This window comes from Empidonax traillii, unplaced genomic scaffold (genome assembly GCF_003031625.1).
Source record: "Empidonax traillii isolate 1590-97213 ecotype Southwest subspecies unplaced genomic scaffold, ASM303162v1 scaffold242:size1152717, whole genome shotgun sequence".
Classification (NCBI taxonomy): Eukaryota; Metazoa; Chordata; class Aves; order Passeriformes; family Tyrannidae; genus Empidonax; species Empidonax traillii.
This window is the reverse complement of record NW_020955435.1, coordinates 110319-128094: the sequence shown is the minus strand read 5'-3', so window position 1 is coordinate 128094 and position 17776 is coordinate 110319. Positions and strand designations below refer to the sequence as shown.

Sequence of the window (17776 nt, the reverse complement as noted above, 5' to 3'; positions counted from 1 at the left end):
GCAGGGAGCAAAACTCATCTTCTGGCTTTTTATTTCCAAACTCTTCCTTCAGGATGGCTCAACGATGCTCATCGAAGCCGCCAAGGGAGGACACACAAATGTGGTTTCTTACCTGCTGGATTACCCCAACAATGTGCTGTCGGTTCCTGCAGCAGACTTGTCCCAGCTCACACCTCCATCTCAGGATCAGTCTCAGGTAAGGCATGAGGAGTTTCCTTAAAGTAGCACCATCAGTGCTGAAAATAGGCACTTCCTTAGTAGTTAATTTAGATGTAAATATAGACAGTGAAAGGCATTTTTAAAAGTCTGCATGCAGGACAGTGACAGAGTGAGTTGGTGTGACCTGCAGGGACCTGAAGAACACATGAGCTTTGTTCCCTTTCCTACCCCTTGGAAAGGATAGTCCCAAACTCAGAATCTCAGAAGAATAATATTTTCTTGTCTGTGTGTGCTCAGTATTTTGTTTCAACAGTTCTGAGCCTTTGTGACAGTACCCTTCAAATGGTGTTGCTGATTTTGTTATATGAAAGACATTTTTTGTGTAAATTCAGAGCTCTGCAGGGAGAGGTAGCTTTCTAGTGGAGTTGGTTGATTAAAAGCCTAAAGGAGTTTGGGGTTTTGTGCAGAGTCACACAGTTAACTTTGCCCTATTATCCCCAATAAAATAACTCGGGGCAGGTCACACCAAGAGGTGGCTGAGCACACCCAGTTTGTGCTGTAGATCTGTATCTTTGTACACTCCAATTTCTGGTCCGTCAGGAGGTGTTTTTAGCTGAGTGTCTGTGCCTCTGTTTGAAGGTTCCCCGTGTCCCGGTGCACACGCTCGCTATGGTTGTACCTCCCCAGGAGCCTGACAGAACCCCTCAAGAGAACTCCCCACCTCTCTTGGGAGTGGTGAAAGGTCAGTATGTAGCCCCTCAGAGAATATATGTGGTTTGGAAACTGGTAGACTGGGGACCATTTTTGTTAGAGCTTATGCCTAGTGTAGCCCCCATCAGTTCTTGAACACCTCTAACAAAGTGTAACTTCAAACTATTTTTCATAGTGCATAGTTTTTGCTTATTTTCTTGCATTCTACAACATAGTAACACTGGTTATTCTAATCTTATTATACTCATTCTAATTTATTAGAATTATGCTTATTCTATTTTTTTGGAAGAAAATGCTTGTGGTAACTGCCATAGTGCAGACTGATTAAAAAAAAAAAAAGTTAATGAACTCTAGGTGTGGTGTTAACTTTTGAATATTGTACACTGGTCATCTAGAATAGTCACAGCTGTTATCCATGAACTTGATATATCAACCTTTTTCTGTTTCTACAGTAGCAATGCAAACATGTTGGCACCGTAAAATGCCAATGCAGATCTACTTACAGGAGAATTTTTGTTGTATGTTAGTAATAGTTCTCTTGTAAGTAATCATAATATCAGGGGGTTTGCTTTGAACACGGTTGAACTGACTAATTAAAACTACTTGCAGTCATTAAATGGCATTCAGGGAGTTTGTTTCCAGCTGTGGATTCTGTAACAAATCCTTCACATCTGCTCAATCAGCCCAGAAAGAGAAGCAGATTCTCAAGTGCAAAGTTACAAACTGCAGCTCCTAATGATCTACAGTTTTGGATGGGGATCTTAAATACTACAGCGTCCAAAGCTCTGTTAGCTAGATCTGCTTAATTCCTTTGTTTGAGGAAGCACTGAGCACTTCCAGGACAAACAGATAAAGAAAAACCCTTCAGGGGCACAGATGAACAGAGGAAAGCATCGTGTTCCTGCTGGTGTCTGAGTGTGCAGCCGTGCCCCTCTCCATGCCATGGGTGTGACCCCCTCAGATGCGCTTGGTCTCATTTCCTAAGATGTGCAGCAATTTTGGATTTCATAAAAATGAGAGTACCAAACAAATGAAAAGAATATACAACTTCTGGCTCAAATAAACCTGCAAAAAGCTATACACCAGCTCGTGAGCCCTTCCACTTCAATACCTCTTAGCACTGCAGAGTGGGAGTGTTCTGGGAGCACGTTCTGTGGTGCTTGGGAGTCACTGAGGGATTAGTTGATGCTGAATCAGAAGACTGAAGCTAAAATCTTAAATTTTCATGCCATTTAATCAAATTACGGAAAGCAAACAGTTGATTGCAGTTTAGGAAACAGCTCTCGTTGCAAACACCTTATTGCCAATGTCAGCACATCCTTAGGTGTGCTTTTTGTGGTGTTGGGACTGGCACAGGGAGACCTCATTGTTTGCAGTGGTTCAGGACATGCTTCATGCGTGTCAGCAAAACTCCTCTCTGCTGCGTTCTGGGAGATGCAGCAATCCCAAACGTGTCAGTAGTCCCAAAAACTGTGTGCAGAGCTCTCATATATCTCAGGTCTTTATGGGGAAATGGTATTTTTGTGCAAAACACCCTGTGCTCACTGCAGGGCAGGGTCAGTGCTGTGCTGAACTGCCATTTGTCATTTGTGGCTTCAATTCACCAGACTGCATCACTAAACTTTTTGGGAGGCAAGAGGCAAAGCTGAGGTGTGTTCATTATTTCCAAGGTGGGGGGAGCAGTCAAGTTCCTGCATAACCAGATACTTTATGCTGGGATAAAGTATTTATCCTGGGGAAGACATCGCTTGCCTTCAGTTGGAAGTAACCCCTGATTTTTTGTATAAATTGTGAACTACTTGGAGTCAGAGGAGCAGCACTTTACCTTCTCAGCCTCAGCACAGTAAGATTTGTTTTGTTTTTTAGGGACCTGTGTGAGTTTTGCAAGAAATACAATAGTGACATCTTGTTTTATGAAGAGGCCTGGGCAAATCAGATGTAAAACTTGAACACATTTAAGCATTGTTGTTACAATTCAGATATGACATGAGGTTTTCCAAAAGAAATTGATGGTCTAATTTTGAATTATAGTATTATTCTTTGGTAAAGCAAGAAGGCATACGGGCTCATTACCATTTGAATAATTATTTTGGCAAAGGATTTAATATCAGTGTTTAGCAGCTGAAAAAAAAGAACCATTTCAGAGCTGACAATGGATCCAGAGAGGCTTAGATAAAAGTTGCAGGCCAAGATGGTACCTTGGAATGAACGGAAGAAAAAATTAAAGTGAAAGAAAAAGCAATTGATGGGACTGACCAGACCTCAACTCCTCCATGCTTAGGAAGGAGTGTTTTTAGTGCACTTTGTTTATCACATGTCTGTTGTGTCCGTGTAAAATGAAATCCCAGTGCAGTTCAGCTCTCTGTGCTTCCGTGGGGAGAGGCAGGAGATCCCTTCCTTGGCACGCTGTACCTGCTGCTGCCCTTACAGGATGGCTCAGCAGGAATTGTGGTGCAGCAGCTCAGCACAAAGAGGTTTTTGGGTAGAAAGCCCAAGTGTGCTGTGTCTGCAGGCCCAAGGGTCTGTCCTGTGTGACCCCGTGAGGGCTTTGCTGCAGCTCCACCTGCACCTGCTTTTGACTAATGTAAGGTGTTTTTAAGCACATCAGAATTTAAAGCAGTCTATTTTTAGACACTGACATATCAGGGGTTTTGTAAGTTTTTCCCCACATCTGTTTTAGTTCCTAGTTATTCTGGAATTGTGCTTACAGATTAACTAACTGGCCTTACATGAGTTCTTGCAGCCTGTCAACGTGCTGTCATTAGACTTTTCCACTGTTGTGGGCAGTAACTTGCAGTATTTTAATTTGGGGTGCAGGGTTTTTGGAGAATTCCTCAAGACCAAAAATAGGCTTATTCAGGTGCAAGTTTCCCACATCTGCCTTTGATTCCTTTAAAGGAGGCCACAGTTCCCTTAAAGTCAAGTAGTACTTTTGGAATCTGTAGGCTTTCTAAGTTATTCCCTCGATATAAGGTATCCCCTGGATCCCTGTGCTAAATCTGACAGTCTGATGGTGTGGAGGAAGAAAAGAAAGACAATCTCTGTGTAACTTCAACAGCTACAAATTCAATAAATATTTTTTTACTCCCAATATCTGACTTTTGTGCCTAATACTGAGTTGCATATCCTGGCAGAGATACATTGTGTGATTTAATTGAAATAGAGGCCAGGTTAACAGTCAAACTAAGAAATTATGTGGTTTTCATTGAGGTAAAGGCATTAGGAAGGCAAGCTGGTATTCCTGCTTTGCCATTCTGACTTTTCCAGGCTTCTCAACTGCACAGTCCAGCTGCCTGCTCGTTGTTTCATGTGCTTCAACATCTTCTGATCAACTCTTGCCATTTCCTCCTGGAAATCTCCTGCCTGGGTCAGCAGCTGGCTTGGGCGTCTGGGATGAGTTCCCAAGGGAGATATCCCTGTCTGTGCTTTCAAACTTTACTAATACTTTCTTTGTAGACTTAAAGACTTCTACTGCTCTTCCCTGTGAATCCTCAGCAGTGCAGGCAGGTGATTTAACACCAGGACGTGCGTAGGTCCCCAGGAGCACAAGTGTGTAACAATCTTTCCCGTGGTGGTTTGTGGGATTCTGCTCCTTTGGAGCTTCAGTCACCCCCTTGCCATTGACTAATTCAGTTACATCGTAGCAATTTTGCAGTTACATACCATGAAGCCACCAGAGGAAACTTGGGAAGAAGACTGAGATTGGAAAGTAACTCAAATTTTTGAATGGCTGAAAATTGAGTTCAGTTTGGCTTGGTTTTATCCATTGAGCTGTTGCCTGTTGGATGGCATTGCAACTGTTCCCAGCAGTTTTCCATAGAAACAGCTGCAGGAGTGACAAAGACTGGCAAAATTGCTCCATGGCTCCAGGAGGAACATAGTGAACATACAAACTCATCTCAGCATTCAGTCTTCCACCATTTGTCCTCTTCTTTATAAAGAATTCAGTATATATTAAAAACCAAGTAGCAGATGAATTTACTTGGGAAAAGTAGGCTAATTTTTTTTGCCAAATTGGCCAGATTATATAATATTGTACTTTGCATTTCTATGTTTGTGGAGTTACTGATTGTTTCTCCAGGTTCTTAGAGCTGAATTTCTGATTGATACGAAATTACAGTTAAACACAGCATTTTCATGAAAATTCAATATTGGGTTCATCTTACTCCTGTTAATGAGGCTGGTGAATTTTCATTGCTGACTGCAAATTGAACTGTCAACTTCTGAGTGAAATCAGATTTTAAAGAGGAAAAAACCCAAAGTGCAAGAACAGTGGACAAGCAATGCTGTTAACAGAGCACAGAGATGACATGGTGATTCACACATTTATGTAGCAGGATCTCCAGCAGAAAAGATGTATTTGAATGGACAGATGTGTATCACACAGCTGACTTTTTTTCTTACTGTATTTTTTTTGTTTATGCTGGGAAAATCTTTTGGACCTTAACTGTTTGGATTTGGATCCATTGTTTTTGTCATTTAACAACTTCAGAAACTAAGGAAACCATCAAGTCTCAGAATGTCATCTAATAAATGTAAAATATAATAAAACTGAAAGGGCATATAAATTACTTCTTTCTTGGGAGAAGTGACATTCTGTGGATTATAAATCAAGGCTAGAAGAGCAAGTTCCATGAGAATCATAACCACTCAGGAAGAAATACGGTGTCAGACTTGTTTGTAGGCAGCAACACTGTAAGGAGTGAATGTGTTTGTTCTAAGCTAATTTAAATTGGAAGAGTTCAGTTGCTTGGGAGAACCACCCTGAGGGCTGCAAAACTGAAGAGTATTTTTCCAAACTCTTGCTCACAATGTTTAGGGCCTTTAAATGTTGTTTGCAGCCAGAGGCATTAAATCCTGGTTGTGGTGTCCTCCCTCCATGTTTCCTGGGTGCTCAGGAGACCAGGAATGATGCCTGGAGAGGCATCAGGGTCAACAGGCTGTTCCAACTCGAGCCTGTGGGAGATGATCTGCACTGCATGGGAGCAGTACAGGAGGTTGCCTTAGGGAACACATACCTGGCACTTCCTGGAGGGATGTGGAAATGGGAGAAGGGGGTGGGAAGCTGTGTTTGGGCAGAGCAGATCTTACCCTGAGTCATGTCTGTTGGTCAGAAACTTGGCTGAGGACATGTGCGTGCTCTGCAGGAATGGTGGTTAAAGCTTAGCTGGGCAGGGTTGGACCAGAACTTGTGGGAATATGGGAATTCTGTTCACAAAATAATTTGGGAAGCGGTCCTTGCCTTACTGTGTGACTTTCCTGGCATGCCCAGAACCACTCTGGGTTTTCTGACCAATTCTTTGTCCTGTAACCCTGGGACCTGGTGGCAGGTGGTATCTGTGTAGCAACATGTAGATTTCAGTGATCTTCAATCTAAACAACTTGTTCTCCTACTAAACAAAAAGTCTTTTAAAAGTGTCCAAAACAGTTGCTTTAGCCAGATTGACTTCTTAATGTTGCCAGGTGTGATTTTATAGTAGGTTGGTTGCTGCTTTCCCCAAAAGACAGAGGTATAAAATAAATTTTAAACCCAAGTTGAAGTGATTATTATCTGGCCCGTGATTGGGTCCTGAAGTCTTGCTGCGCTTATGTATTTCAGAAGTCAAAGTATAAAGTGTCTTGTTCATAATTGTGTCCTGAAATGGGCACAGTAATTGCCAGGATATTGTATTATAGAAGAGATTTGGATAAACCAGGAAATTGCTACTCCCAGGACTGTAATATTCTATCCCAATATTTACATATTCAGAGCTACCAACAGTGTCTTCTCCACCTCTGGTTTGACCTGTCTGTCCAGGTGGACATCTCAGGTTTAGCAGATCTTTCTTCCTACCCCTCATCTTCTTCTGGTCTCCCCACAGTTACAGGTTGCAACTATTTTCTGGCCTGGAAAGGGTGATCTGGAACCATCAAAAAGTGGCCCTGCTAACTAATTAGAAGCTGACTAAAGTAAATTTCCATGCCACTCCTGGAACTTGAGAGCCCAGCTCTTCACTTGCTGGTGTCCTTACGCCTGTTTTCCAAAACTGTCCCATCTCTCCATGCTTGTTCCTGGGCAGAACTGTGTCCTGGATGTGCTGCCTGCTGGGAGCCCAGCTCTGGCTCCTCTGCCCAGCCCAGCTCTCCATGCGGGGTTGTGTTTCTGCTCTTTGCTTTCCCTTGTGCTCCTAGAAAAGCTTTCCCGTGCCAGGCTTGTTTTCTCCCCAAGTCGGACTTAATTGAGAGGGATCACAGTGTTACTTTATTTTGGGGGGCTCTTTGAGCTGCAGCTTTTCTTTCTTGCAGAGTAATGAAAGGTGTCCAGAGCTGCCAGGTTGTGGGAATGCCTTGTGTTAGGATGGGAATGATAGACACAGGAATCTTAGGGATGACACTGAGCAGAGCAGGGCAGAGGATTCCCATCTCAGCTGTGGTGGGAATTTGCAGTTTGGTCACTGTGATGTTTCTGCTGCTTCAGCAGGGGAGCAGCTTAGTTTCAAAACAAAGATACAGACAAACCTTTCAGAGATTTTTTTTTTTTTTTTTGGTGAGTGCAAATATTTTCAGGAGTGGTCTCAAAAACTTTTAAGTTACAGCTGTTAAAATGGAAGGAGAACTCTGTAAACTCTGAGTGCAGGACAAAGCCCAACAGCCAAGGGTTACAGCAGCCAGCACAGAGCAAGGGATTGCTGAACTTCACCCAAATTCCTCACTTGCTGCTGAGAAATGGTCTGGGGACTCATTTATGATTCAGAGACAGGGAGAGGTGCTCAACTGGAACTCCTGACCTGCACAGAGTATGGAGCTGGAGAAGGAGCATCCTGAAGGGTGTCTCCAGTGGCTGTGGGATGCTGGGTTGTTTCCTGGGGTTAGTAAGGTTCTTGTTTTTTTCTGTTAAAATTAGGTACAGTTTGCTTTCACTCCAGGGAGTCTGGTGAAGGTATTCAGCACAGTCGGTTCAATTCTATTTTAATATTTGTGCTTTCTCCTTATAAGAGAAAAATCTCACCTTTGTTTGTTTTTACAATTAGTTCCTTCAAAAAAGATTCCTTTCAGAGTGAGGTGTGTGTGACTCCTGTTTTGACAGCAATGCAAGATGAAATCGCTTGTGAATTAGTGTTTTGGTGAAGGATGGCCTAGAGAGAAATGAAACTGTGTTTTAGAAAACTCAGTCCTTCCAGAGCTGGTAACTGATCTGGGACCTAGTTCTTGCATCCAGACTTTGACTTAACTGTGTGATGTTTAGGTAACTTTATTAAACCCTGGCTTAAACTGTACATAATTTTAGTTCCCCTTTTAATGATTAATTGTGTGAGTCTGCTTTGTAAAGCTTCAAGTTTTCTTTCCTTTTTTTTTTGAGATTTCATGTACTGCTGCTTGAGTATACCAAATGAGTTTTAGTGCAGGGAATTATTTGATCAGGCTAAAACCTTCCACATTTTTAACTAAAGTTTCTGATACTGGAAGTAATAATTGAGATTTTAACACATAATAGATTCCTTTTAGCAAGATGAGTGGAGTTTTCCAGATGTGGCTTTCGAATTTGCTTGAGTCAGCACTTGGGGCAGTGCTACTCTGGCTTGGTGGGCCCTGCTTGGTGAAGGTTAGTTTTAAAGCCTTAATAATTAATTTTTAATAGAATTGTTCAGCACAGAATAGAATTGTCCATTTGCTACTGGAAGGGGAGGTGAGCAAGTTGTTAGTTTTGTCTCAGACTTTCAAAAAGGTGCCAAAACTTCACAATCCATTTGTATGCACTAAGTTTGCAGTGGCAGATTCTGTTTGTAATGCAAAGCTGAATGTAAAGGTGTTTGGAGAAAAATCCCAGTTCCAAGGACTGATCTTATCGTCAGGTTAGTCTGCTCTCAACTATAGGTTTGTAAACTTGCTGTTGGAAGTCAGCCTCTGGAAAATACTCTTAGTTAAATTGCTCTGCACACACAGAAGAACTTTGGGAACTCAGTAAATTATGTAAATTGCCTTGCTCTTCCTGCTGATTTCCATTTCCAAGTGCATTGTCATGTATGTCAGAAACTGTAAAGGCTCCTTATTCCTTAAGATTAAAATAGCTGTTCAAAGGGCTATGAGGATCAATATTGAAAATTCCAGCTATATATTCCTTGTCCTCTCTTGTCTTACCATGGAGTGTAGGGTTTGCCTTTCTGTGCTTTGACAGATGTGCAGTGTTAGTTGTAAAGATTTTTTTTTTTAATTTTATTTTTCTTTTTTTCTTTTTTTTTCTTTTTTTTTTTTTTTGGTGGGTGAGAGGGGGAGGTTTGGGGTATCTTCAGCATGGCATTTTTTCAAACATTTTTCATGTGCTTAGGTGCATCCAAGCAGAAGTCAAGTTCCCTGCAGGTAGCAGATAAGGACCTACTGCCACCTTTTCACCCATACCAGCCTTTGGAATGCATAGTAGAAGAGACTGAAGGCAAGCTGAATGAACTTGGACAGAGAATTAGTGCTATTGAAAAAGCACAACTTAAATCATTGGAATTAATTCAAGGTGAACCTTTAAATAAGGATAAGATTGAAGAACTTAAAAAGAACAGAGAAGAACAAGTACAGAAGAAGAAGAAAATATTGAAGGAGCTGCAGAAGGTGGAAAGGCAGTTGCAGATGAAAACCCAACAGCAGTTTACCAAAGAATATTTGGAGACCAAAGGTCAGACAGACACACCACCTGCCCTGCAGCAGCAGTGCTCACTTACAGGGGTCTTCCCAGAAGTGGAAGCCGATAAGGGTCTGCCAGAGGATAACTTTTCAGGGTTACCTCAGGCTGACACAATCTTGTCTAAAGATGACGAGCAACACCAGTCTCCACCACCTGCTGAACAAATAGAGTTTGTCCCCATCCAGCCTTTGCCAGCACCGCAATGTAATTTTTCTGGTAACTTAGGTTATAATGGGACAGAGTCTCTTGAACTTCAGAAAGCATTAGGGAATCAGCAGAATGTAGGACAGCAGCAGCAGATTGCTGGGCAGGGGCTCTTAGTTCAAGAACCAGACGGATTAATGGTTGCCACTCCAGCACAGACGCTTACCGACACTCTTGATGACCTAATAGCAGGTGGGTTAAGAAATATACCTATTTTTGCATTAATTTGTGTGCTCAGTTTCCCTCTCTCTCCTTCCCTCCAAATACATCTTGGGGTTTTCCAGTTTGGGAATACTTGCTTGAGAATGAAGTTCCTGATTAGTGCTATTAATCCTAACAGTGACTTCCAATTCTAACATGAGACTTTTAAATACCTTTTTTTTTTTTTTTTTTTTTTTTTTTTTTCCTCCAAAGTGCAAAACTTTTTCTACTGGACACCTGTTTTAGCCCCTTTGGCCTCGTCTTTTTCTGTGCTTCTTTATAAAGCCTCATCATTAGCAGTGCCCATTAGGAAAGCAGAAAGCATGGCAGATTTGTGTCTTCTGTAGAATTTTCTGTGTAGGCTCACACCTCGGTGACTTTCTTCCACGGGACAGCCATCTCTAGGAAACAAAACAAATTGTTGTCACTTGCAAGGACAAATGTGCCCCTCTCCTTGCTGCTGGAGCTTAAACACAGCCTGGAATCCACGCACAGCTGCTCTGTTCTGGGATGGCTTATGTTTGCAGAGTCCCCACCAGAGCCTGGTTGTGTGGGAATATCTGCTGGTTAGATGTTCCACATGGCAAAAACGTGTCCTGTTAGCCTAAGGAGGAAAAGCAAAAAACCCCAACAGCCTTCCAAGTGTTGATACAGTGTGAAGAGGAATGGGAGTTCCCACACATTGGGGTGTTTGAGCCCCCCTGTGCAAAAAAAAAAAAAAAGGATCACTTTGGGTGACTTCATTTCATGGATTTGACTAGGATTGAGGTTTGCTGCTGGAGGTATGTAGGATATAGCCAGTGTTGTTTGATCTGTAGTTTTGCCCTTTTTTATATTTTAATTCAGTGTTTTTCAACTTTTCTCTGTGCCCTGTGCCTGTCCCCCTGCCCATTATTTTCCTGTCTGTCTCCCCCTGCCCTTCCCGTTCCGTGGTTGCTGCCCTGTCCTTCTGAAGTTTATGTCAAGGTTGTAGAAGTGTTGGTGAGATCTGTGGCCAACCATTCCTGGGAGCCTTTGGAATGGTAATTGCATCAACCTCATGCAAGCTGAGAGTACCTGTGACTTTGCAACCTCCCGTGGAGCCCACAGGAGTGGGGTGCTTGTACCAGCTCCCGTCTGCTGGTTGGTGTAATTCCAGTAAAGCCTCTTGTTTTATAGAGCATTGGTGTTAGTTCCCCCTGTTCTGGCATCTGCTCTCTGGTGCTCTTCAGAATACTCAGCCAGCATTAAAACATTCTCAATTTTTATTACTCAAAATTTTAGTACTGGGGCATGTGAGGAGGAGAAATTGAGCGGTTAATGCCAAACGTGATCAGCGAGGTCTTGATCTTCAGAGTAGTTGCTGAGAGTTGAACACATTCAGCACGAGGCTGTGGAGTCTGTACCCCCTCATGGTCAGCAACTCGTGGGTGCTGCAGTGTGACAACTGTGCTGTGCAAAAAAAGCTTGCAAACAACCAGAAAGACCATCTTAAAAATCATTAAAAAACCCTTGGATAGATATTGGTTCATTTTCTGAAACTGGTTACTGTTTTTGCTCGGTAATTAAAGACATTTTTTTGCTAAGAAGTGAGATTTAGTAATTTCAAAAATAACTACAAATAGCACCCTCTTCTGCAACTGTTAGAAACTACATTTATGGAAATGCAACTCGGGGAAACTTTAGCTGCCAACTTACAGAGGCTTCTGCAAAAGTGTGTTGATGTTGCTTCATTGAAATATATTTTCTTCTTGAAATTCACAAGTTTGTTTTACTTCCCCCCCCCCCCCCAGAAAAAAAGTTTGTTGGAAGATAGATAATTTTCTCACTTTTTAAATCCAGACTGTGTAAAAGTGATCCCCGGGGAAATTATAAATTTCGGGTAGAGTAGGATTGTGTGCATGTAGAAATGAACTGTAAACTTTCCTACTCATACTTTGAACTTTTTGATCCATATTTAAAGTGCACTTTATTTTCACAAACTTGTCAATTAGTCCTTAATTCTTTTAAGAAATTTTGATCAGTAAAAACTGTTACAAGAACTGATTTTTACTTGCGTGCCACAGATCCAGGTAAAATGGTTCAGGGGCTTATGAATGGGAAACTTGGATTTTAGGGAGGTTTTGTCCCCTTGATCCCACTGCTGGAGCTGCTGTGATTGTGGTGAGTGACTCTGGGTTTGAAAGAGGTATGAACATTTCTGTTCCTGCTGAGTATTCCAGTTTGGATGAGGCTACTTCAGAGGAACAGAAGTGCTTTTTCCCTCTGCCCTGGAATAGCTTTTCCTGTTGCTCATACCAGTGGTGATGTCTAGAGATGCTCCAAGGCTGGAGACAGGGGGTGTTCAGCCTGGAGAAGAGAAGGATTTGGGGAGACCTCCGAGCCCCTTCCAGTGCCTAAAGGGGCTCCAAGAGAGCTGGAGAGGGACTGGGGACAAGGGCCTGGAGAGACAGGATGTGGGGAATGGCTCCACACTGCCAGAGGGCAGGGTTAGATGGGATATTGGGAAGAAATCCTTCCCTGTGAGGGTGGGCAGGCCCTGGCACAGGTTGCCCAGAGAAGCTGTGGCTGCCCCATCCCTGGAAGTGTCCAAGGCCAGGTTGGACGGGGCTTGGAACAACCTGGGCTGGTGGAAGGTGTCCCTGCCCATGGCAGGGGGTGGAACAAGATGAGCTTTAAGGTCCCTTCCAGCCCAACCCATTCTGTGATCTTACGTTGCAAGAGGCAAATTTTTCCAAGCCTCAGTTGGGACCAGTTGTAAGGGAGAACTTGCATTTCTGTAAAGCCACACATCTGTATTTTGCTGACCAACTTAACAGTGAAAACATACATAAATGGAGTGTTTATCTTATCGTTTCTCTGTGTCTGCTGGCACAGTCTGTCAGCTCTGAGGTGTTGAGGCTGTGGATGTCAAAGTGCAAAGTGGCACCTGCCTGGCAGTGAGTCGTGGGCAGATATGTGCCTGTGTCCCATCTCTCATGAAGCTACACAGAAGTACCCAAGTACCTTTTGGAAAGTCAGCTAAAACCTGAAAACAAAGCATCTCTTTCCACTCCAGAATATTTGGGTTGTAATGGAGTTTTTAGGTGTGCTAATGCAAAAATCTTGCACCTAATCCCCTGCTGAAGATGTGAGTTACTAGAGTCAAAATTTTAATCAGGTTTACAAAAGAGACAGAGACATGGTGCAGTTTAGAGTGGGAAAGCAATAAATTAGTTTGGAACACATCTGCCATTTGCATTACTCAGTATTTGGTTTCTTGTAACCTCTTGTCTTGCATAGCTGGAGCTTCATTTCAGTTCAAGTTCTACATTTACCATAGTAGATTTTTTAGTTGGCAGTATCTGAATTGAGGCTTTTTTCCTGGTTTAGAGTAATAAAGATGAGGAACTTTCCTTGTTGCTGGGCTTTGTCTTTAGTTGGAATATTTTTATTTCTCTTTGTTTTACTCAGCTGGTATTTTTAGGCTTCTGTGCCACTTTCCTCCTGCAAGCTCATGTTTCTAAACTGAAATTTCAGGTGTCTTCTGAGACACTTATTCAGTTCTGAAATTCTGGTTGTAGTCAGTGATACAGAATTATGGTATTTTAAGGTAAGGATTTGGAAGGTGACACCTGAGTAACTGTGTTTAGGGTTGGTGTTTGGAGTAAAACTGGTTACTGGGATAATTTGGAGTGAGAAATGGTGACTCATGAAAGGAACTGCAGTTACCAACGTGCAAAAGCCTCTGCAGTAGCAGGTTACTGAGGAGCTCATGGACAGGCTAAAAGGCTGCTCAGGCATGAAAAAGGATGGTTCTCTGGTTCCTAAAAATCCCAGTTCCTTTGAGGGAAGGGCAAGGGAGATCCAAGCCCAGTGTTCCTGAATGTCCATGCTCACAGAATGGCAGCAGTTGGGTAGACAAGAGTTTCAGCCTAGAGCTGAAATCTCATCCAGAGCTGTGCTCCAGGTTCTGTAAATGCATCTAGAGTTATATTGTATAGAATACCGAGTTCTTGCTTTCTGTTGTTTTACTCATGTTTCCTTTGATGTTTTCTCATAACTTGGCTAAATAGTCATCCATGTCTGTGGAGACCGGTGCTCAGCTTCACACTGATACAAAGACAGACCCTGGGGAACGTTGCAAGCCCTTCATAGCATGTGAGGAAACCTGGATTTTGTCATGTGTAGGATAAATTGTTTTTTTTTTTTTTAAACAAGTCTTTTTAAGTGTTGAAGTCTATGGGAACATCTGAAAACTATGTCACAAAACTAGCATTATGTGAAGATCACACTGCGAAAATGAATTTTTTTGAATTTTTTAATCAAAGCCTGGTGTGTCTGTCAGTGCCCTGCCTGGTGTGAAGACAAATCACCTCTTCAGTAGGAAGCAATCTGCATGTTGGAAAGTTCTCCCTCTCAGAGGGTGAAAGCCACACATTTTAATTTGGCATAGAAGGTGCTCATCCACCTCAGCTGGGTCTGTCCCCTCCAGGCAGCCTTTCTGTGGAGTCACAGGCAGTGCCAGTGCTGCCCTCACTGCTGAGCTGTGGTTCCACAGCCTTTCCAGGTTAATGCCATGTTGGAACCATTGCTGCAAGGTCATCTTTAAGTTCAAAAAAAACAAAAAAAAAATTCTGTATTTTGCTGTGTAACTTGGGTTGAGCTAAATCAGCCCCATGGAACTGGAGGCAGGAGTTCTCAGGTGTGTTTTGCTCCATGGGCCCATCTTGCTGATCTCGCTGAGGGAATAAAAACTGACAGTTTGAAAGATCCTGCAATTCTGTAAACTTGGCAGCTATAGAGGGGATATTTAAATGGTGGGCTTTGTAGGAATATTTGCTGTTAGATTTTATTTTAATTGGGGTATCAATACAGGCTTTATGTGCATTTCTACTGCCTTTGGTGTTCTCTCTCCTGTTTGACATCATTGTTACTGTGCATGTGAAGTGCTTAACACACACTCACATGTTTCAAGCATGTGAGGAAAATCTGAAAAATGCAAGAAATACTTGGACATTTTCAGTCAGGGTTGTGAAATATAGAGAATTTGTGGAACCTGTGACAGCAACAACGAATAGTTTATATTAAGGACCCTTAAGCTGGCTCCAATGCACGCCCTGCTCTGCATGCACAGCACGTGCATGTGATTTTACAGGCATCTGTAGCTGCAAGAATTTGAAAACATTGAGCCAGTGTCTTCCATGAGGAAGGACCAGCTTGATTTCACAGAAGTCCTTAACAGGGTGATTTGGTGTCTTGTATTTTGGAAGGAATAATCTTTAGAAATCCAGTTATTACCATGCACTTCAGTGCATTGAGCAGGAAGACAATTGCACTGCATTAATTAATGCCCATTTGCTGCTGTAAGTGGTAATCCAGAGCGAGCAGATGAAGTGGGAGCGCTTTGGTACTTGAAACTTTGGATACAAACCTGGTTTGCTGGTGAAGGTTGTAAAGGGAATTCAGATCCGGTACTTTGTTACTTAAATGTGGTGACCAAATGTTAATGCTGGTTTTGCTGATGCACAGAGGAGAATTCTTTACTTAAAAAATACGGCTGGAAACTGCCATCTTCCCAAATTTCAGTGACAACCCTCCCCAAGTTTCCAGAACCCAATGGAAGGGCCCCACGTAACTGTGCTCTGGTCTGTGTTTCCTTTGTCACGCATAGGCTGAATTAGAGTATTAGTGGTTGTGTTGGGGATTTTCTAGGACTTTTCCACCTACACTGTTTTCCTGTGAGTAATTGTTGGTGTGTAATTTGTCAATGGAATGAGTAAGGTTGAGCTGGGAAAGGGTTGGCAAAATTTTCCTCTAAGTCATACCCAGGTTTGAGTTCATCCTTCGTCTTCATTTAATGCTTGAAACACTTGGAAAATGCTGCAGCTTATTTCTTACCTGTAGTTGTTAGTGTTTTCCTTCAGTATTTTCTTCCAGAAATACTGCAAAATACTGTGTGTTTTGGAATAACTAAAGCTCACCGGGTGCTCTGTCTGATGAGGCTGCACAGTAGAGACATTTGGCAATCCAGCAGTGACAATACTTGTCAAATCCAGCTGCTCTATCAGCAGGAATTACTGTGACTAAAGTGCACGTGGGATGAGTGTGTAGGTGTGTTAGACCTTCCTGGCAGGTAATCCCAGCTGAGCCTTCAGGGATCCAGGTCCCCCTTGGTTTCTCAGCTGGCTACAGAGGCAGGCAGAGGTCCTGGCCCCATAGTGGAGAAGTGCAGGGAGGTTTCTCTGCTTGTTCATTTAAAACTAGGAGAAAAAAAAAATCCAATTCTGAATTATCCATCTTTTTTAAAACTGTTATTTTTTAAAAATAAGTTAAAGTCGCTGAGCTGCGCTGGATCTTCAGGATGACATCTTTTACAGGCTGTGCATCAATCAGAATAAATTTGAGGGAGCACAGTTAGTTTTCATCTTTCTTGGTTTTGTGGACTGCCCCCTCCTGTCTGCTTCCCTTCTGCCTTCATGGGTTGGTTTAACTCTGAGACATAATTAATATTGGGAGTTGCTGTCAGTCATCTTGCTCTGAAAAACTTCTCTGGGGGCTAAGTGTGCACTAACCTTTACAGGAAAAATTTTGAAAGTCCAGAATAAGTCTGTATTTCTGAACATTAGGTTGTGTGTTAGTGATAAATCATTTGCCTGCTTAGACTGAGCATATGACTGAACTCTTAACAGTGAAGGTTGCAATTCAAAAAGGATAACTAATCACCTTCATAATTCACACTTGTAATGCATACAGACTAATTCATAAAATTATTTCCTAACTCACCACAGTTTGGAGACGATGCTTACACCGTTTAACTGCTGGGAAGCTGCTTTTTGTTTGTAGAAACACTTAATTTGTTCCCCCCCTGCCCCCCCGTTACTGTTTTGATATTCCACCATTGCAGTTTTATGGGGCTTCATATTTTTCGTATAAAAATACGACATTCCTAAGGTTGGATTAAACAACCTGGTGTTGCTTTTCAGCTGTGAACAGCAGAGTGCCCAGTGGCTCCACCAGCTCCTCGCACACCACAGAGTCCCCGACGCCCGAGCCCTGCCCGCAGGCATCGAGCAATGTGCCCTCCCAGTCCGTGCTCCCCATGTACCCCTCGGTGGACATCGATGCACACGTGAGTAGTGGCAGCTGGCTTTGAGCGGATTTGCTTCCTGAAAGGAAAAAAAAAAAAAAGATAAATATTGTTGTAGGAATATTAAGCATTCTCTTTATTTTTAATTTTGGAATTTCTGTTTCTTCCCCCTCCCCGTGCAGACTGAGAGTAATCACGACACTGCTCTGACCCTCGCGTGTGCGGGAGGGCACGAGGAACTCGTGTCTGTGCTGATCGCTCGTGGTGCCAACATCGAACACAGAGACAAGAAAGGTGAGTTAAAACAGAACAGTGGCACAGGTTGAGCATGAACTGCAGTGTGAAACAGCCAACTTCGACATGGTATCTGGGACTTGTTGCTTCAGAGCTTGCCAAAAAATGTATTCCTGCACTTCACGTGCCGTGCAAAGCCAGTGACACTGCATGCACTTTTACCTGTGTTTTTGAAAGGATATTCACCTGCGTGGGATCTTTAGCACATTTTTGAAACGTGAGGCACTTTGGGCCTTGTGATTTACTCTCTGCAAAGAAACCTTGGCAAGCCAGGGCTGATGAGGTAACCATCCAAACTTGGCTGACAGAGCTGAAGAGTAACAGTTGTCAGGTTGGGTATCATTGTTCTCGATAACAGAGTTCAACAAAATCTCAAATCTTTTAAAGCTGAGAGAGCTGAACCATCACACCACACACCTTGGAGCTCACACTGACCATTGGCAAGCTGCAACACACACAGGGCAGGTGTGGTCACTGGTTGGAGCTTCATGGAATAGGAATTAAGC

At 42.7% G+C, this 17776-nt stretch overlaps 1 protein-coding gene across 9 annotated transcripts in view; it reads left to right on the top strand.

The window, feature by feature from the left end:
* LOC114059785 (ankyrin repeat and KH domain-containing protein 1-like) overlaps nt 1–17776 on the top strand; it is a 98275-nt gene that overhangs the window by 52904 nt on the left and 27595 nt on the right. For all 9 annotated transcript variants that reach the window (XM_027888631.1, XM_027888630.1, XM_027888629.1 and 6 more), the window contains exons 13-17: nt 53–196; nt 799–901; nt 9176–9919; nt 16873–17018; nt 17159–17270. In XM_027888631.1, the coding sequence (XP_027744432.1) occupies nt 53–196; nt 799–901; nt 9176–9919; nt 16873–17018; nt 17159–17270 (1249 nt within the window). The remainder of the gene's footprint in view (nt 1–52; nt 197–798; nt 902–9175; nt 9920–16872; nt 17019–17158; nt 17271–17776) is intronic.